General features: G+C 35.7%; 1 protein-coding gene across 8 annotated transcripts in view; it reads left to right on the plus strand.

Annotated features, from left to right (window-relative positions):
• Positions 1-22,360, plus strand: part of elavl4 (ELAV like neuron-specific RNA binding protein 4) — a 176,947-nt gene that overhangs the window by 79,220 nt on the left and 75,367 nt on the right. For all 8 annotated transcript variants that reach the window (XM_049486068.1, XM_049486069.1, XM_022671020.2 and 5 more), the window contains one exon: positions 9,840-10,080. In XM_049486068.1, coding sequence (XP_049342025.1) covers positions 9,840-10,080 — 241 coding nt within the window. The remainder of the gene's footprint in view (positions 1-9,839; positions 10,081-22,360) is intronic.

The raw sequence follows: 22,360 nt of genomic DNA on the forward strand, positions 1-22,360 counted from the left end.
AAGAATGAGATGGAGAGAGTAAGTAAGCCAGAGAGTGAGGCAGAGGGTGAGATAGAGAGATAGATAGAGAGCTGAAGAGACAGAGTGGGCAACAGAGTGAGGTGGAGAGAAAGACAGAGAGAGAGAGCAAAATAGATGAATAGATAAAGAGAAAAAGAACAAGAGAGAGAAAGCAGATAGAATGTGAGAGAGAGACTGTGAGATGGAAAGAGCAAGATAGATGGATAGATAGAGAGAGAAAGCATGTGAGTGAAAGAAAGAGTGATATATAGATATTTAAAGAGAGAGAAAAAAGCAAAAAGAGAAAAAGAAAGAAAGGAGCAGCTTTCTCTTTTTAATCACACAGTAATTATTTACCGCTCATGTATATAGATAGATATATAGATAGATAGATAGATAGATAGATAGATAGATAGATAGATAGATAGATAGATAGATAGATAGATAGATAGATAGATTTAAAATGAATAGACTACTATGAAGTACACTTTTAGTTTAATGTAATTCAGTATACTTCTACAATGCTTATTTCCAAATATATTTTTTGTACATTTTAAGCAAAGAATGTTAAAAACAGCTGTTCACTTAAAGTGCAATGTATCATGTAGCTTTTAAAAATATATAAATTACTACATTGGTAAAATGTTTTAAAAATATATTTAGGTATTACATTAATACAGCAGTTAATATGTATTTCAATGCTCTGTAATTATAATTAGGAACATACAAAATAATAATAATAGAAAAAATATATATAATTAGTTTTTTTATATATACCCAACAATGTATATACTAGACACTTACTACTTACAAAAAACAGGAACAAGATTTCCTGAAGCATGTATATTTGTACTCTAATGTAAATATAGATCACATATATTTAACATCAGTTCTTAGTACATTTCTAATTTACCTGGTGTATAATAGTGATACATTCGTAAAACTCATTAAATGTATTATAATGTATTTTCCTGTAAACATATTTAAAAAATATGGTTACATCCATACAGTAGTTTAAATGTTTCAATGTTACTTAAGTATATTTAAAATAATTCTGTAATTAAAGTATAATAAGTATAAAAAAGTTGTTCCATTTTAGCACTCTTTAAATAATATACTGAAAAATAATATCGTGGCTACAAGAGTATCCAATAATGGAATCTGTAATGCTAAAAACTCTGAATAAATAACATGTTCACACACTTTTACAGATAAAATTCACTTCTGTTTATTGTGTTCTCAGCAGTGATCAATATATATCAACCCGCTGCAGCTTCAGAGCTGGACTGAAAGGAAAAACGTAGGTTTTTAATGTTTTAATTCTTTGATGAGAGAGGACCAGGCCTCAGAGCAGAGCCACATCATATTTTTTGAGCAGCTAAAAATATCAACGGCTGAACGCTTTTGGCTCAGATCTCAGCTTTCCCTCTCTGCTCTATTATTATTCGCCACTCTTGAATCCATCAGCAGAAACATTAGGGTGTTGTATTTTTATTTATTTATCCGCTCCATCCGTCTCTAAGCTAAAAACAGCCTAATTCAGTTTCTGTGATGTCACAAAAACGAAAGCTTTTTTTTGTTGTTGTTTTTATTTTTTTTATTTTTTTTATTTAAATAGTCAGATTATTAGATTATTAGATGTTGTTGCGAAAAACTGATGTGCACGTAATTCAGTTTTTTTTATATCAAAAATACAGTATGTTTTTTTTTTTCCCATAACTCAATTTTGCTATTTTCACTTTATGATTAAAATTAAATTGGCCTATTGTGATATTGAAGTATTAAACAGCCAAAATATATTTAAAAAAAAAAAAACAGTTAATAACTAAAAATATAAGATAAAACAGGCTGGTGTGAACATAATGCTTTTGTGATGTCACAAATATGGAACCTACAATTTGCGAAATTGTCTTTTTCACATCATTTTAATCAAATAGGCTTTCCTAACACTTATAATATCATTACACACATATAAATACTCCAGAATGATCAGGAGTAAAGACTTCCTATTGACTTCTATTGAAAGTTTTTTGGACTTTTGGACTGAATTTGAGTACAAAAAATAAGGTCATATAAAAGCTAAAATATCTACAAAAACAGCTAAAAAGTCTTAACTGTTTGCAGCCTATTATTTATTTAATGGTAATATGAATACAAAATAAATATATTTATGTTTCTTTTATACAAATACACAGTTAAATTTTATCTAAGCTTCTCAATTTCTGACTTCGGCTTGATCTGGAAAATGGTCTTTATATTTCAACCACATTAGATAATATCATTGGGAAAATAAAGATGCCCAAAATGCTCCAAAATAAGCTGGAATTAAGTATTTTTTTTATTGAATAATAAATAAATAAATAAATAAATTCTAGTAGCTAAAAATATATGCTAAATATATTTTGCCGTGTCACAAATACAGAACCATTTAGCTGAATGTCCTGTAGTGTTTTTAAGATCAGAGTTGACGGTAATATTGTATATTATTGTAAATGTACACAGTGTAAAAAATACTGAAATATTTTTTGAACAGTTGAATAATCACAGAATGCATTATTTTGGCTCCTGTCGATCTCGTAGAGCTTCCACCTCTCTGCTCTATTATCATTATTATTATCATTATTATTATTATTATTATTCTTAATATTATTATTATTATTATTATTATTATTATTATTTGCTGCTCTTAAATCCATCAGTAGGAAACATTAAGACGTGTTGTATTTTTTTATCTTCTAACTCTCCCCTCCGTCTCTCTAGATTTCGCTATAAATTACGCCCCAGCCAGTCAGAGAGAGGCAGAGCTGCATATTAAACAGGGCTGGGTAACACAGTCAGGTCGAGTTCAGCCGCGCTCTGATACGGAGATTTATTCATTTACTTATTTATTTATGATGTTTTTTTTAAAGCTGGGTTTTGGTGTGGAGTAAACTGTTGTGACAGTGACGGCTGCCCCCGCGATCCCCGTGGCCAGTTCCTAAAAAACCTGTCAGATTGAAGGAGCCGTCGCGGGAAGAGAAAGTCATCAAGGTTGCGTGTTCATACAGTGTGCAGCGCTGTCGCGCGGGGTCAGGCTCTTTAGCATGGAGAGGAGCGAAAGCTAAAGTGAAGCCTTCAAACTTTTCCAGCTCCTCACTGAGCCGCTGTTTCCTCCCCCGAGCGCTTTAAAGCTGCTCTCCTGTCAGATACAGCCTTAAAACACACACACACACATTTACACACACACACTTACACACACCTTTATCACAACCTCAAACAACACGAATTTCACACCACTGTATCCACTCACCTACTAGAGCTGGGCGATACGACCCTACATCAATATCACAATATTTCCAGAATATTTTTACAATAAACCTATTCTTAATCTACACTATAGGCCCCTATCATACACTCTGCACAAGGCACGATGCGATGCTCATTGCTATATTACACCCCGTCAACAGTCTATTTTCACGCCTTGCGTTAAAATAGCCGCGCCCTTAAACTAGCATCAGAGATTAGGAATGCATATCATGGCGGCAGAAAATACAGGTGCGCCACTTACTGCTTTAAACCCTAACAACAGTCAACAGTAAAGAATTTAGTTGCATTTAATTGACATTTAGTTAAATGTTACTTCAGCATCCACGAAGCATCAACAATGGACCATCCAAGTAAAGTGTTACCCTAATGTTTCATCACACCTTCATGTTTTAAAATGCAGAGGGACACAGAATTGCGGACGCATGCAAAGGCAACGCGTTGACACAACGCAGAACTATAAATCATAAAGATTCGGTCATAGGTTGCCAGGTCTGCATAGAACCCTCATGTAGGAATGTCACAATAACATCATTTGCGACATCATCAAAATAAACAATATTATTGTCAGCTCAATACCATTAAATGCCACTGACATAACAATAATAGAGCAGCATAACAACTAAATTTTTTATTCGTAAATTTTAGTTTTGGGAAATATATACTAAATATATACATATTTATAAACCAGAGAGGTCTCTAAATGCCCAAATACACAAAACGTACAGACTGTCACTTTAATTTAAATAATATATACTACGGCAACAGTATATGCAAAATTGTTTTATGAAGTTAATTTAGTTTAATATAACAGTATAAACAACGAATGTGTACACTTTTGTCTATATTACAAACAACAGTAATTTACCAAGATTTTTTTTTTGTAGTGTTTTTTTGTATAAATAATAATAATAATGCACATATTATAATGAAGCAAATAGAAAGATAATATAATGCAACAAAATATACAAAATGCTGAGTATTCAGTACATATATAAAAACTGTAAATTTACCAATAACTTTAAAGTAATTACCTTAGAGGTAATATTGTGTAATTATTGTGACAGGCTTACCCTCAAGAGGGTTGCCAGTTCAGTACAAAACCCTCACTGGGGGGATTGTAACAATAGTTTGAAGACAATGTTCTGTAGAGACTCATGTGAGATCATACAGGAGGGAAGTTGCTGGGTTTTTGGTAAAACCGGCTGCAAAATTAAAACAAATACAAAATAAAATTATTTCAGCACTATTTTTTCAATATTAATAGTTTTATTCTTTGCAATACAATATGGCACACCCCCACCCCAATATACCCACCCACTATAAAGAGTTAAAAAGTGCAGGAGGATCTTAAAATAAAGTGTTTTGGAGGCAGAAGAGCGGAGCTTCTTTAGCCGAGCTTCCCCCTCAGGGCTGACATGACGCACATCCAACACCTGCTCTTAAAGCTCCGCTAAACGCCCGGAAAACAGGTCACCCTGACAGCAGATCAGCACACCGAGCGCTCGCTGCCTAACGTCACGCCGAGACATGCTTCAGACCCACGGCCAAACCCACTCACATCCACTCCCTCACACTGCAGAGACACAGACAGTGCACGTTTCTTTATATTTTAAAACTTTTATTACCATTATTAATAAAAAAAGATTATTATTTTATTCAGATCTGTATATATTAAAGGGCTTATTATTATTTTACTTATATATGTATGTGATGTAGAAGGTGGATAATGTTAAAGTTGTAAAAAGTGTTAAAAACAAATTTAAAAAATCCCTTTTGTTTTAAGCTAAAAATAACTTAATAACTGTGATTTCTCAAATATAGAAAATACAGTATCTTCTCTCAAGTATCTCAAGTTCTCTGTTTTTTTTCACTCAGTTCTTATATAAAAACTGAGTTATGATGTTATAAAACAGCATGTTTTAAATTTTGCAATATTTTTTGCGATGGCTCAAACACAGAACTTTTTTATAGATCAATTTTTCAGTTCTTACTCCTAGTATGCAAATCAAGCTAAAACCAGCATGTTTTAATTATCGTTTTTAGTTTTGTGTTTTTAGTTCCTTTCTTTTGAAGGCATCATAAAATCATAGGTAAGAAAAAATGTTAAGAATGCAACTACAGATGAATAAATAAAACTAGGAACATGAAGGAGTAAAAAAAAATAAAAGCAATAACAAACAAACATAAAAGAAGGAAAATAAATAAACAAACAAAAACGTTAAAAGTTAGTTAAAGATTAAATAAGACCAAAAAACTTTTGGTCAGTTTTTATTTTTTTTTAACTTACTCCTAATATGCGAACTAAGCTAAAACCAGCATGTTTTAATTGTCGTTTTTAGTTTTGTGTTTTTAGTTCATTTCTTTTGAAGGAATCATAAAATCATAGGTAAGAAAAAACAAAGGTAAGAAAAAATAAGGATAAATAAATAAAACTAGGAACATAAAGGAGTAAAAAAAAAAACTAAACAATAACAAACAAACATAAAAGAAGGAAAGGTTAAATTAGACCAAAAAACTTTTGGTCAATTTTTTAGTTTTTTAACTTACTCCTAATATGCGAACTTAGCTAAAAATAAGCATGCTTTAATTGTTGTTTTTAGTAAGATACAGTATTGACAAATCCTGATATATTTATGTTTAAGTAATAATTGGAAAACAATTAAAAGACAAAATTTTTTAATTGTAATTATTAAAAACATGAAAAAAGCCTTCTTAATTTTAAGGCATAGAGAAAGTTTTCCAAAAACATAACTGTAATTATGATTATGTATTATTACGGTACAAAAACCCACAGTAAGCAGTATAAAATATGAGTAAATTGTATGATAAGAGCTCTTTCTCTGTATTTTGTAATGTAGAGAGTGAAACGCAGCACCATTGATGTGTAAATGAAGTTCAAGTGCTCAGCAACTCTTAACTATTCTCTGCTTTCAGCGTTTTATTGAATTATGATACTTTAATAATCATCTCTTCATGAAATCGCAATGGTTTTGCTAATACAGATTTATCATTTTTTTAAAGACAAAAGATATTAAGAGAAATTAAAGATTTATATAATCCTTTTCTTTTATAAAGGCTGATGGTGCTCAGGTGCTCATACCAATACTAGCTCTAATGCTATAATAAAAGCACTGTCCATGCATAATTATAATAATGCTAACAGTTTATATAAATGGTATGCTATTAGACTCATTATAACATATAATAATGCGTTTATAAGGCATTATCAACATAGATATACATATTTATAACATTGTGTTGTACATTATAGCCATGTTTATTATGTTTACTGAATTCTGATTATAATGCATCATAAGCTGTGCTTGTAATACTGTATGTTGCACATCAATAATTCAATCAATCAACCTTTATTTAAACTCATATTACATTAACAAGTGGCCCTAATTTACAATGTAGTCGAACCAATACACAGGAAAAGGATTGCCAAAGAATAATAAATAAAAAGACCCAGCAATTTAATAACATACAATATTTTAAAATAAGATATAAGACAAATAAGATAAAAATGATAATTTAGTAGGATAATTTATCATAAAATCATAAGTAAGAAAATCAAAGGTTGTCAGGGTTGACCCAGGCAGAGAGACGTGGAGGCGGACGTATTCACAGGTAGGGCGAATTTATTAAATAAATATAAACAAATAAACAAGTAAACAAGAAACAAAGAAAACAAGAAACAGAGGCGAGCTAAAACTAACAAACAAACAAGAGGTACTAAAGATAAACAAACGGGGAGACTATAAAACTAGGCAGGATAAACTAAAACAGGGCAAGGGAATAAACTAGGGAAAACACAGGGAACTAGAAAATAACAGAATAAACAGGAAGATAAATATATACTACAAACAAATAGGGAGGCTGACAAAAACAAACGAGGAAAACAATAAGGAACTAAACTAGATAGATAATAACTAACAAACAAAGCGGGAGTAGATAAACAAAGAAATAAACTAATAACTAAAGCTAGACAGGACAAGGGAGTAGACAAGAAACTAAACAGAGCTAAGAACTTAAACAGGGAATAACTACTAAACTAGGAACAAAATAACAAGGGAAGAGAGCTAAAGGCTACGAGGAACAAGGAAACACTAAGAATCTAAGAAACACAGAGAAAGAGACAAACAACAGGAGACAGTGCAAAGACCCACCAGGACAAGTGACAGAGGAAAGCTATTTAACTAAACAGGAAACACACTGGGAGTGGAAACACCTGGGGAAGGGGTGGAGCTACAAATGAGACATGAGGTAATGGAAAATCACAGGCAGAACACAGGGGCACGGGTCACGTGGGACAACACAGGCACGAGGACAGACAGGAAACAGGGTCAGGCGTGACAAAGGTAATAAAAATGATAAGAAAAAAATAAATAAAAGAAACATTATATAAATAAAAGGTTAAAAGGTAAAAGACAGCTAAAACAAACCAAAATTTTAAAAATGTAAATAACTAAATAAGACAAAAAAACAACTCAAAAACATGCCAATAGAATAATAAAAATAGACATCTAGATGGACATCTGGATTACAATATCATATATCTATTAATATTAATACTGTATAACCCCATGATGGACATCTGTCACTTTACTTGATGCTTTGACACATTATAATACATTATTACAAATTAATATAAACTATTAATATATATTTAACATTTAGCTAGTGGTTTTTTTAAAATATTTTTTCTAAATATTTATACCCATGTCATGTTCATAATGCTTTATAAATGCATTATTATGTGGTATGAGTATGTTTAAAGAGTCTAATAGAAACAACATTCATAAGAAGTGTTACTATAATAATAACATAGTAATGATAATGTAGCTGTGCCCCTGAAATAGCAATCCGACAGATTCAGAATGCACCTAGTTTCTCATTCATTTATTGCACATTACACTCAAACACACCCATGATTAATTCAAAGAATTAGTACTTTTGAGCCTTTTGAGCGTTTTGAGACGCTGCAGATGTACTTTTCCCCTCGTTATGATAGCAAAGACACACTGACACGCCCTAAATCATGCTTACACAGTGGTAATTATTGCACTTTCTATGCAATATATTTTTCAACAAGACAAAGCAAAAACACATGCTGCAGACATAATAATCTACACAGTAATTCACACAGACATCCCTGCTTGTTACGCACACATGGACATGCAGTTTAGTTTGAATGGTAACCTTTTGTATTAAAAATAGACTAAATGAACAAGCGTGAACAAGCATTGGTGTTGAACACTTCCACAGGTAGCTGCGCCCCTGAAATAGCAATCTGCCAAAGTAAGAATGCACCTATTTCTCATTGGTTTATTGCACATTACGCCTGAAACACACCCATGATTAAATAAGAGAATTAGTACTTTTGAGCCTTTTGAGCATTTCGAGATGCATAAGGTGTACTTTTCCCGTCGTTATGATAGCAAAGACACACTGACACGCCCTAAATCATGTTTACACAGTGGTAACTGCACTTTCTAGGGACAATGCAATATATTTTTTTAACAAGACAAAGCAAAAGCACATGCTGCATACAGAATGACTAGATGATACTAGGTTTAATCTATTTTTTAAACTCCAGATTTTTAGACCAACACATATTACACTGGTGGTGGTCTGGAAATGAGGTGTGTTCAGGTACATTTCTGGTGTATTGCTATCTTGCCAACAGTCAGACGTTCATTACTATCTTGGCAGTGAATTGTCAACACAGGCATGTCCTCAATCTGCATACACCCTGCTTGTTACGCACACATTGACACTTTCAGGTAGCTGCACCCCTAAAATAGCAATCTGCCGAAGTCAGAATGCACCTAGTTGCTTATTGGTTTGTTTCACATTACGCCCAAAACACACCCATGATTAATTAAGAGAAATAGTACTTTTGAGCTATTTGAGCGTTTCGAGATGCACAAGGTGTACTTTTCCCGTTGTTATGACAGCAAAGACACACTGATATGCCCAGTGACAATGCAAAGCAAAAGCACATGCTGCACACAGAAAGATTTACACTAGGGCTGCAACTAATGATTATTTTGGTCGTCGACTAATCTGATGATCATTTTTTCGATTAGTCGATTAGTCGACGATTATTTCTGACATGTCCTCCATCTCTGTACAACAGAAAAAAAGTTAAACATGAGATTTAGTTCTGATATTTAGTGGATAAATATTGTATAATATGTTGTGTTTGGGTACTTTCTGTCTCCAGCACTTTGCGTGATGCAGTACTGTTACAAATTAACGATTAGTCGACAGTGAAATTTTAAGTCGACAAATTTAATTAATCGACATTGCCGATTATATCGATTAATCGTTGCAGCCCGAATTTACACAGACACTGCAGCATATTTAAAGACTAGATTTAATCTATATTATATATATTTTTAAACCGCTGCTGTTTAGCTGTGTGTATCTGCAGGCTAGCCGTGATGTTATTGTATCAGCACGGCTCTTCTGCGATCTGAGAGAAGCTGTCGTCTTCACTTTGTCTCTCCCGCTCCTCGTCTTCACAGATAATCAGCAACATGGAGCCTCAGGTGACGAACGGGCCGAACCCGGCCACGGCCAACGGCCCCTCCAGCAACAGCCGCAGCTGCCCCTCGCCCATGCAGACCAGCGGCTCCAACGACGACAGCAAGACCAACCTTATCGTCAACTACCTGCCCCAGAACATGACCCAGGAGGAGTTCCGCAGCCTCTTCGGCAGCATCGGAGAGATCGAGTCCTGCAAGCTGGTCCGCGACAAGATCACAGGTACCGAGGAGACATCATTAATAAGTGGGACTGTATAAATAAGGGACATTCCAGGATTTTGGTACATTTCAGGGGTGGTCACTTCTGAAAATTTGATCTTCAATTTGATCATTTTTAATCATATATTTATTAAATACAGGTAATAGACTATCAAAAAGTTTGATTCGTCAAGCTCAGGTATCAAAGCAGTTTTTAAATTAGATAATGCCATTTATTTGGTAACTTACAGTAACAGGGTTGCGAGTAACAGGGTTGCAAATCTAGGCTAAGTTGTGGTTTACCCCAAGAACAAATGCTAACTGTAAAATTTAGCTTTGTATAAAATATCAAGGACAAACATGGTTATATAAGTATATAAAGTAAATTTTGACTCTACTCAATATTAGTCTTACAATATGAGTAACAGGGTTGAGTTCACTGAGTGACACACACAACTTGGACAAACCAAAATATTTGGAAAAAAAAAACTTGGAAATTGTTAGAGCTCTTACTCTTGGTCTTGCCATGTGGGCAGAAAATGTCCTTGTGATGTCACTTCCTTTGTGCCAGTAGACAAATATTTTTAACTCTTTCTCTGCAGGTAAAATTCCTTATGGTAACAGGGTTGAGCGCATGTTGTGGGACACAACTTAATAGCATAAAAACTGTAACATGCAAAACAATGTACGATATAATGTACGTGGAAATGAGTTGTGTTCAGGTACATTTCTGGTGTATTGCTATCTTGCCAACAGTCAGACGTTCATTACTATCTTGGCAGTGAATTGTCAACACAGGCATGTCCTCAATGTGCATACACCCTGCTTGTTACGCACACATTGACACTTTCAGGTAGCTGCACCCCTAAAATAGCAATCTGCCGAAGTCAGAATGCACCTAGTTGCTTATTGGTTTGTTTCACACCCATGATTAATTAAGAGAAATAGTACTTTTGAGCTATTTGAGCGTTTCGAGATGCACAAGGTGTACTTTTCCCGTTGTTATGACAGCAAAGACACACTGATATGCCCTGAACCTGAAGTGCCAGTAGACAAATATTTTTAACTCTTTCTCTGCAGGTAAAATTCCTTATGGTAACAGGGTTGAGCGCATGTTGTGGGACACAACATAATAGCATAAAAACTGTAACATGCAAAACAATGTAGACCAAAGAAGTTGTTTTCATAAGTAAAGGAGATGCAGATCAACAATATACAAGAGGAAGTCATTTATTTACAGCTTATTTTAATTGTTAAATTTGCCAAAGGAGTTGGTCACCCAATGAGTGGGACAAGAGAAACGGCCATTTTTTGAGGCGGTCCAAAGATTTTCAGTCTAAATTCAGGCTTATTTTTTCACCACATTTTACAGTTGGTCTTATAACAAGCACATTATTCACAAAAATAGTCATTTAGATATTTTGGATATGTACATTTGAAATTTAAGTGGTGGGACAGGAAATGTAGCAAAATCCTGGAATGTCCCATAAATAAGATTAGGATAAAATACATTTGAAATTAAGGGTTGACTGCATCGCTGAACAACTCAAACTTAATCAATAGGAGAATAAGGTCTTCCATACATTTAAAGCACATCTTGGATTATTAATGTTGTTTTTTAATATTGTAATACTATATATTACACATCTGGATTAAAATATCGTTTATATGTCACTATCAATACTGTAGAACCCCATGATGGGCATCTGTCCACCTTTACTTGTCACTTTACACTCTAAAAAACAGAGGTACAATATGAGTACTTTTTGTAGTCTTCATAATTGTACCATCAAAGGTACAATATTGGTCTTTACAGGGTCAGATTTGTTCCCTCTGAAGTACAAAGTATTTCCTAACAGCAATAAGTACAAATTTGTACCATTTTTAACCAACCAAAAGGTACATTCAGTATTCTGTATCACTGTACTAATAAACAGTATTTATTTTAATTGCACATTTTTTTGGATCATTAAGTTATTGAGCCATATTAAGTTATATATTTAAGTTATAATCTTTATAATCTTTACTGGCACGAAAAAACATGGGCACAAAAAAGTACTCTTTTAAGTACAAATTTTTACTTATTTTTCTTATTTTCTTTGTACGACACATTATAAAACATTATTACAATTAATATAAACTAGAAACCATAATATTTAACAAAAAATGTCATTAATGAGTCATTAAAAAACAGATTTTGAGGTTCTTGGTGTTGACATGTAACAAAATCTAATATTTAAATTAAAATAAATCTTATATTTAAAATAGTTTAATTTTAGTACAGTTAAGTACACTTAAGTAGCAATTTAAGCAGTTTAAGTAGGACCTTTGTACTACTTTTATACTGTAATTAACTCTTTATATAATATACTGATTATTATTTTTTAGTGCATTATAGAGCATAATAATGCTTAGTATACTTTAATCTACTTTTTTTAATGTAATTTTTCACTAGGGTTGATGAGGTTCTTGATCTTGGGGTTTCCTTCTGCTCATTATGGAGATAGGGGCAGCAGGTTTAAGTCCTAAAGACCTAATTGTACTTATAACATATTGAGAAATGTCTAAGTATGCTGTAAATATACTATGTACTTACTTAAAGTATATTAAAAGTACATTAATATTATGCTTTCATCAAATGTTTAAAAAAAATAACTTTGATCATACTTTTTAAAAAAGTACAATATAGTGTATTTAAAAAGAAAATAAACTACATTTACATACTACACTCTAAGAAATATAAGTACAGATTTGTACTTAAAAGAGTATAAAGCTTGTCGCTGGGGCTGTACCTTATATTAAGGTTCAAAAAAGTACCTTTCAGTGAAAGTCCTTTTTTGTACCCATGGTTTTTGTGCCAGTAAAGATTATAAAGATTATAAACATTATCATCAACTAAATATGGCTCAAAAACTTGATGATACAAAATTGTCTGGCTTTCAAATAAAAAATGTGCAATTAAAATATATACTGTTCATTAGTACAGTGATACAGAATACTGAATGTACCCTTTGGCTGCAGGTTAAATGGTACAAATCTGTACTTATTTCTGTTAGAAATGACTTTGTACTTCAGAGGGAACAAATCTGACCCTGTAAAGACCAATATTGTACCTTTGAGGGTACAATTATGAAGAGTGTACCTTTGAGTACAAAAAAGTACTCATATCGTACCTCTGTTATTTAGAGTGTACATTTTTAGTTTAATGTAATTCAATATACTTCTAAAATACTTATTTCCAAATATACTTTTGTATGTTTTGAGAAAAGTGTGTTAAATAAAACTGTTACAATAATGTGGCTACAAGTAATGTAATTTTTCACTAGGGTGGATGAGGTTCCTGATCTTGAAGTTTCCTGCTGCTCATTATGGAGATAGGGGCAGCAGGTTTAAGTCCTAAAGAGAGAAAAAAATATATACTTAATTGTACTTATAACATATTGAGAACAGATTTATGTACTTACTTAAAATATATTAAAAATACATTAATATTATGCTTTCGCCAAATGTTTGAAAATAAACTTTGATCATACTTTTAATAAAAAAGTACAATATTGTGTATTTAAAAAAAGATAAACTACATTTATATACTACAGTTTTTAGTTTCATGTAATTTAGTATACTTCTAAAATACTTATTTCCAAATATACTTTTGTACCTTTTACTTTTGTAAAAGCTGTTAAAATAATGTGGCTACAAGTAAACTCCAGTGCACTATGGAGCATTATAATGCTTAGTACACTTTAATCTACTTTTTAATGTAATTTTTCACTAGGGTGGATGAGGTTCTTGATCTTGAAGCTTCCTCCTGCTCATTATGGAGTAAGGGCAGCAGGTTTGAGCCTGAAGAGAAAGTAAAAGAGAGAAAGAAAAAGAGAGAGAGCGAGAGAGAGCGAGAAAAGACACACAGAGGTGTTTAAGCAGCACTCCCCTGCTAATCACAGCCCTAATCCCGCACTAGTGGCTATGTGGGTGGCACACAGATGGATGGGGAGGCTGCTAGCAGATAATGCCAGATAATGGCTTCCATTTTATATCCTACTTAGTGACACTTTGCTCTGGATAATCTCATTAGAGCAGGGCCGGGCCTAAAGCCGCTGGTTTTTAAACAAAGAGAGGGAGGGAGAATGATGGGGAGGGGTGAGAGGAGGAGGGAGGGAGGGCGCTGGTCACAGAGCCCGGCGAGAAAGCCCGGCGAGAAAGCCCGGCGAGAGCGCGACAGTCGCTGCCCTGGCTCTTGACCACAGGTCGTGGGTCATTGATGTCATTGCCAAGCAGTCAGATGGCCGAGCAAGGGCATCATCAGTGGGTCCTGCCGCGCCGGAGCAGTGGCCGTGGATTGCATCACTCTCAGTTCAGTGTCCATATGGTTTCAAGATCGAATTTCAAAGCTATTCAAAGTCCTCTTCAGCTCGCCGTGCCAGAGGTCCACAGCACTGCGCCAGTTTAAAATGAGTTTAAAGTCTAAAACATAAAAATACAGGACATTTTTTCCTTAGGTCCATGTTTTCATTTTTGTCTTTTTGCCTTTTTGTATTTTAATCTGGAACATGTTCTTAATATTGTGGCCAAATTACAACAGAAATTCTCCATTCTATCCAAAATAATATGGAATGAACCTTTTGACTCTAAATATTCAATAAAATCTAAGAAAAGTAATAAATAACTAATCTAACTATAAGTCACATCATTAGTGATGCCACAACACAAGGAGGGTGAAGACTAGCACACGCCTCCTCTGAAACATGTGAAGTCATGTGACGCCGCCTCTTTTTTTCCACCTCTTTCCGAGTAGCATCACAGCGCAAACGCTCGGAGGTTCTGACACATCAGCTCACAGATCCAGCTTTGTGCTGATCCACATCACCCTAGGAGTGATGATGGGAAAGAGCGCCATCTACTGTACCCACCCAATCACAGTTTTTTATGTATCTTGGTATGTTCTCCTCCACCAGTCTTACACACTGCTTTTGGATAACTTTATGCTGCTTTACTTCTGGTGCAAAAATTCAAGAAGTTCAGTTTGGTGGTTTGATGGTTTGTGATCATCCATCTTCCTCTTGATTATATTCCAGAGGTTTTCGATTTGGTAAAATCAAATAAACTCATCGTTTTTAAGTGCTCTTTTTTTGTGGATTAATCAATGTATCGCATATTTTTGGGAACTGTTTTAAATATATTAAAAACCCTAAATATGTTTAGTTTGCTTCTAAAACATTTCTTTTACTCAATTTTTTTTAATACGATAGTGTGCTAACCTTTGATTTATTCAATCAATTGAAAGATTTCCCTTTGCTAAAAAACATAAATTGCAATATATTGCAAATATTGATTAGCAACCTCTATATCGTGATTAATATCATCAATAATCGTCAAGTATCATATCTTGTCTTGAGTATATAGGTATATAGGCTACTGTACGTTAGAGAGCATTAGTTGTATTTAGATTAATGAGTGTTAAGTTTCGGGGGAAGCATGGGGGATCAGTTAGCGCAGCAGATCTCTTTTAGATTCTCAGATATTCTGAGATCAGTGGTTTCCCTCCAAAGTGTTTATCTCCATCAGGGTCTCTCCAAAGTGGCTCAGGAGAGCAGAGAGCTTTTATAAATACTCTTCTACTTCTTTTCCCCCTCTCTCTCTCTCTCTCTCTCTCTCTTTCCTCTCTGTACGTTCTCTGTCTATCTGTGGCTCCACTCCCATGGGTGCAATTTCCCAGTTCAGAATTTTAGACTAACTAAGCGCTCGCTGTTCTTTGAGGAACGGAGAAGAGCGCCAGGAGGATGTGTGCTCAGGCTGCTGCCATCATTAGTTACAGTATCAGGTTCAGTATAGGAAAAGAGAGAGTGAGAGAGAGCGCGAGAGTGGGGTAAAGAGAGAGAGAGCGTGAGAGAGAGAGAGAGAGAGGTGCAGTATTAGAGCCTGGATGTCGTCTGAGGCTCGATGTCATAATATTTGACCAGATCAATCTTCCCGAGCACAGTGCCGGGCTTTCATCTACAGGCTACGGATGTTGGCGAGAAGTCACTGCGCTCTGTTTTTCAAAGCGGCGCGACGCGTGGCGCGCGAAAGCCTTTTACAAAGCAGTTCAAACGCAGCGGCGACGCTTCCCCCGACAAGGTGAGAACAGGCAGGCCTTTGCTCCGTAACAGACAGGCCTCTTCTTCCCCTTTCTTCCTCCTTCCCTCGCTCCTGTCAGCTTTGATGAGACGCCAGGCGCCTGAGTTAGCGCTAGTGTTAGCGTTAGCCGCGGCTAGCGCTTCTCCGTCCCTGACAGGCATGCCTGGATGAATGCTGATCGCTGAAGTGCCACTGCAGACTGTTTACCCTTCTGCTTTTGCCATCTATAGAACATACATACACAGATCGAGCTTAACATTATGACCACCTACTTGATTCTTTACATTAACCGTTGTTATTATTGTGCATAACGTACTAGAGACTGCAACTTAGATCAGGCCTAAAAAATCCAGCCCGACCCAACCCTAAACTGTCATTTTAATCTTTTATACATTTTCGGGCTGTTTAAATGAGCAAAATTTGTTCTGAATGATTTTAATGATTAACATTGCAGCACTGAAGAAGCATAGACCTATTATTTAAGAAACATGTTTCTTAGCGGCTAGCGCTTCTCCGTCCCTGACAGGCACGCCTTCTGCTTTTGCCATCTATAGAACATACATACACATATTAAGCATAACATTAGGACCACCTACTTGTTTCTGTATACATTAACCGTTGTAATTATTATGTATAAAGGACTAGAGACTACTACAACTTAGATCGGGCCCAAAAAATCTAGCCCTACCCAACCCGCCACATAAACTTTATGTCATTATGAGTCCGAGCCCGATTTAAACCCCACATTTTTTTTAACACGTTATCAGGCACGCCTGGATGAATGCTCATCACTGAAGTGCCACTGCAGACTGTTTACCCTTCTGCTTTTGCCATATGTATAGAACATACATACACATATCGAGCATAACATTATGACAACCTCCTTGTTTCTGTATACATTAACCGTTGTTGTTATTATTATTATGTACAAAGTACTAGAGACTACAACAACTTAGATCGGACGCAAAAAATCCAGCCCGACCCAACCCGCCACATAAACTGTCATTCTAAACTGAGTCCGAGCCCGATTTAAACCCCACATTTTTTAAATATGTTTTCGGGCAGTTTAAATGACATTAATTAACATTGCAATTGCATTAAAATACAATACATTAATACAAATGAAGAACCAATATTAATTGTCCAAATTTTGACTGGTACTGTTCACCTATACACACATATATACACATATATACACATATACACATATACACACATCTATCGCCTCTCGCCTCCCTGCTGTGCTCTGTGCTCTATGCTCTATGCACAGCAATACGCCAGAGACCTGAGGCCTAATCTTTTATTTAATGCAGAGGAACACGCACAGGGGCCACACACACACACACTTCTTACTTTCTGCATACACACACACATTCACACATATACACACACACTCTTCCATGCCCCCTCAACCAGCAAAAATGTATCTTTTAATTTTTTATCTCTCAGCTTAGCAAAAAAAGCTAAAACTCACACACTCTCTCTCACAAAAAAAGAAAACTAAAAGAAAAAGTCTGTCTTCTGGCTTATGTAGCGATTTACGGTCAATATTTATCCCGCTCTGTGTAAATTCGTCAGCGGAAACTTTTGTATCCCGGCTGGGAAGAGCGAAGGAAAAGCATTTTAAAAGTCATTACAGCGAGGATTTGTTTGAGGCGAGGAATAAAACAGATGGCTGTGCTGCTAACTTTGCGCAAAGTCTTTGTTTTTAAAGACCTGAACCAAGCTGAAAATCCCCCCCCAGTCGGAAAAAAAAAAAAAACACACACAGACACACACACACATCCACCGCCAAAACCCTGCCGCCTCAGCTCCTCTCCGCGCACCGCTAATAAAAGGGCTAAACACATAGGCCGCGGGGAGAGCCGTGTGATGCTCTCACGGACTCGGCAGCATCTTGAATGCGAACTTTTAATGGAATACATTAAGAACGACTGTTCGCTTCCAGCTATCGGCATTGAGACAACAGAGAGCGGCTGATTGGGAGCCAGTCCGGGCGGGGAGAGCGAGTCCGGGGAGAGGGGAGGAGGAAGTTGGAGGGGTTGGAGCCTTGTTACTTTGCCAAACATAATGAAAAGTGAGGCATTTTTCCTCTATATCTGCCTGGATTTTGCTTCTAAGAATAAATCCTAAAAGAAAAAATAATTTGTGACACTCAAACCCAAGATATTTCATGCTTAGAGAACTTATAAAGCCTTATAACCGAACATTAAGGTACATTGAGGACATTAAGAGTAACATCCAGGACATTTCAGCAGTACAATGCAAAACCACATGCTGCACATGTTATAAAGGTTCTGCTATACACTACACGACTTTGAAAATACTCTAAAAAGACTTTTAACAGACTAAAGTCTAAAACCCTCTCACATCTAAATACAAATTTACAAAGACTAGGGATCAAAATTTGCAAGACTGCAACTACATTTTCCCATCATGCTTCTGGTGGAATTTATATACAATACATATTACATATTAAGTTACAAATAATATATATATTATCAATTCTGTGATTTATCAGAGACTCACAACTTTTGTCCCCATCAACAGTTTATATTTCCGCCACACTGATAGTTCTTGATATGTTTTTAATAGAATACATTCTGTACATTGTACATTTTCACTGCAATTCATTTGCCTTTGTTTTAGACAGAATTAATGCAATGAAGAACATTATTCTTGCAAAATGTGTATTTATTAGAGAGATCGCTGATTCGAATCCTAGTCATTCAGCTTGCCATCAGCTGCCGGAGCACAATCAGCTTTGCTCTCTCTTTGGGTATGTAGATGGCGCTCTTTTCCCTCATCACTCCTAGGGTGATGTGGATCAGCACAAGGCTGCATCTGTGAGCTGATGTATCAGAATCGAGTCGCTGCGCTTTCCTCTGAGTGTTAGCGCTCTGATGCTACTCGGTAATGCTGCATCAGCAGCAGTTCAAAAAGAGGCTGTGGTTGACATCAGTTCCACAATGACTTTTAAAGAGAAAGAAAATGAATGGAATGGAATTTTTGTGTTTGTTTTTGCATTGTCGGTCCTGTCGCATCTTTTTCTAATTTAGGGTTGTGAACAAACAAACAGACAAACAAACAAACAAACGAAAAAAGAAAAAAAACAGAGAATGCGCTTGTGTTTATTATGACAAGGCAGAAAAAGGCGAAACACACAGACGCAGGGCTGCAAATAGATCACGTCTGTGATTTTCCATCTGAGGAGGAGGAAAAAATAAAGGTCATCTGTTGGCGTTTTGTGAGCGGTAAACAATTACTGTGTGATTAAAAAGAGAAAAGCTGCTCCTTTCTTTCTTTTTCTCTTTCTTTTGCTTTTTTCTCCTTTTTATCTTTAAATATCTATATATCACTCTTTCACTCACATGCTTTCTCTCTCTATCCATCCATCTATCTTGTTTTTTTTCATCTCTTGCTCTCTCTCTCTCTTTTGTTCTTTTTCTCTTTATCTATTTTGCTCTCTCTCTGTCTTTCTCTCCACCTCACTCTCTCGCTTACTCTTTCTCTCTCTAGCTTTCTTTCTTTTTGTCATGCTTTCTCTTTGCCTCTCATTTTTTTCTCTCTCTATCTATCCATCTATCTTGCTTTTTCTCTCTGTCTTTCTCTCCATCTCACCCTTTCTCTCTCTCTCTTTCTTTCTTTTTCTCATTTGCTCATCTGCTTTCTCTGGCTCTTTATCTATCCATCTATATACCATGTGCTTTCTCTCTCTCTTACTCTTTATCTCTCTCTGTCTATCCATCTATCTCACTCTCTCTCTCTCACTTTTTCTTCATCTCACTCTTCCTCTCTCTATATTTCTCTTAATCTAACTCTATCTATCTATATCTATCTATCTCTCTTTCTCTCACTTGCATTATTTCTCTTTCTTTAGGTATCTATCTATCTATCTATCTATCTATCTATCTATCTATCTATCTATCTATCTATCTATCTATCTTTCTTTTTCTCATTTGTCTGCTTTCTTTGGCTCTTTATCTATCCATCTATATACCATGTGCTTTCTCCCTCTCTTACTCTTTCTCTCTCTCTCTCTGTCTCTCTCTCTCACTTTTTCTTCATCTCACTCTTCCTCTCTCTATATTTCTCTTAATCTATCTATCTATATTACTTGCATGCTTTCTCTCACTCTTTCTCTTAATATCTTGCTCTTTTTCTCTTTCTCTCTCATTCTCTGTTTCCATTTTGCTCTCTTTCTCTCTCTCTTTCTCTCTCTGTCTTCTTCTCTTTCTCTCGCTTTCTCTACCTCTCTTCTTCTCTCTCTCTCTCCTTTTCATCTCTTTTCCCCTCTTTCTGTCTCTCTCTCTCTCTCTCTCTCTCTCTCTCAGGCCAGCACTCTTTCCTTTCCCTTGGAAAGAAAATCGAACGGCACACACACACACACACACACACACACACACACACACACACGCACTCCTGTTCCCCAGGCTTCTTTGATGCCTTCCACTCCCCTTCATTACTGTGCTTTTCTCTGTGCTAAAGCTACAGGCTGCATTGGCGGCTGTGTGTAATGGTCTTGGCAGAGGAAGTGATGCTACTATCAGTTCAGACTGTGCTGAACGCTTATGTAGCTCACATCAAACAGATCCTGCATTGTGCGCACGCTTGTTCAGGTATACGTACCGGCCTGCGCACCATCTGTCGCACTGCTACTGACCAAAGCACGGTGATTAGAGGCTGAACACGGAGCACTTCACTGTTCCCTGTTCACTCTTCACACAGCGCGCAGGGTTCAGTCTGTCCGGGGAGAGTTTCTTTAATATCTGTGGAGCTGGTAAATATTTTACACTTTGTGGAAACAGATTTTGTCCTGCCTTTTCTCCCCTCACTTTGCCTGAAGTGAGATTCATAATGTTCTGTTGTCCTTTTTACTGTTACACAATTCATTATACAATAATTCACATTTAGCTCTGTTTTATCCTGCGTCAGTGTGAAGGACGAGACTACGCCTCCAGTAATGGAGCAGATTTATTAAAACACTCTAATGCTGGAGTGACAGTGCAGATAGCGTTGTTTTATAACACAGTGTGATATCTGGCCTTACCGTCCATTTTCATCTGCGTTCTGATTGGCTGAATGGAGTTAGAGTGTTAGATTTAGATTGGAATTAAAAACTGCAGATTTCCGAGATTTGAGTTGAATTCTCCACATAATTGTGTACAAAATTAAGAGCTTGTTAATAATATGGAAGCAGAAAGTGACACCACTTTCTTTAAATTCTTTAAATTTAGCTATTTATAGGTATAAATTTGAGTAAAATGAACATTGTTTTTTAATTCTATAAACTACAGACAACATTTCTCCCAAATTCCAAAAAAACTATTGTCATTTAGAGGATTCATATGTAGAATATGTGAAATGGCTGAAATAACAAAAAAGATGCAATATTTGGTGGAATAACCTGATTTTTAATCACAGTTTTCATGCATCTTGGCATCATGTTCTCCTCCACCAGTCTTACACACTGCTTTTGGATAACTTTATGCTGCTTTACTCCTGGTGTAAAAATTCAAGCAGTTCAGTTTGGTTTAACGGCTTGTGATCATCCATCTTCCTCTTGATTATATTCCAGAGGTTTTTTTAATTTGGTAAAACATAAAAACATAAATGGAAGTTGATTCGTTTCTTGCCTTGTTTTGCCTTAAAATCAATAGGTTAACTTTTTAATTGTAAATTAATAGGATGTTTATTTCAATTAGTCGACATAATTGATATAAAAATGAGCAGACTACTCCATGTAGGAGGGGTAATGTGCACACGCTCAGCTCACACTTTTTAGTGACTCTAAAAATGTAAAAACACCAGATAAGGGACAAGACGACACCCCCACACTCACTGTACATCAGATTATTATACATTTACACATATTCTCAGAGTTTAAATCCCACATATAGAAGCTTCTGTTGTCTCTAAAATATGGTGATTAGGTTTATTATGTCCAGAATAATCATTTTATAATTTTATTGGGTGATTGGGTTCATACGGAACTTTTTTTTTTCGGATAAAACAAACTACTTTGACCATCATCTAGTGAGCAGACCAGTGTGTGCAGCACTCCCCTCCGATCACACCTGATCTGAGCACAGGGTTCACAGCACAATCGCGCACAGCTGGACGGGTGCAGAGCGTCGCCAGCTGACTGGAGACCAGTGTGGCACTCCACCTGACTCAACCACTGT

The sequence above is a fragment of the Astyanax mexicanus genome, chromosome 12 (assembly GCF_023375975.1).
Source record: "Astyanax mexicanus isolate ESR-SI-001 chromosome 12, AstMex3_surface, whole genome shotgun sequence".
Classification (NCBI taxonomy): Eukaryota; Metazoa; Chordata; class Actinopteri; order Characiformes; family Acestrorhamphidae; genus Astyanax; species Astyanax mexicanus.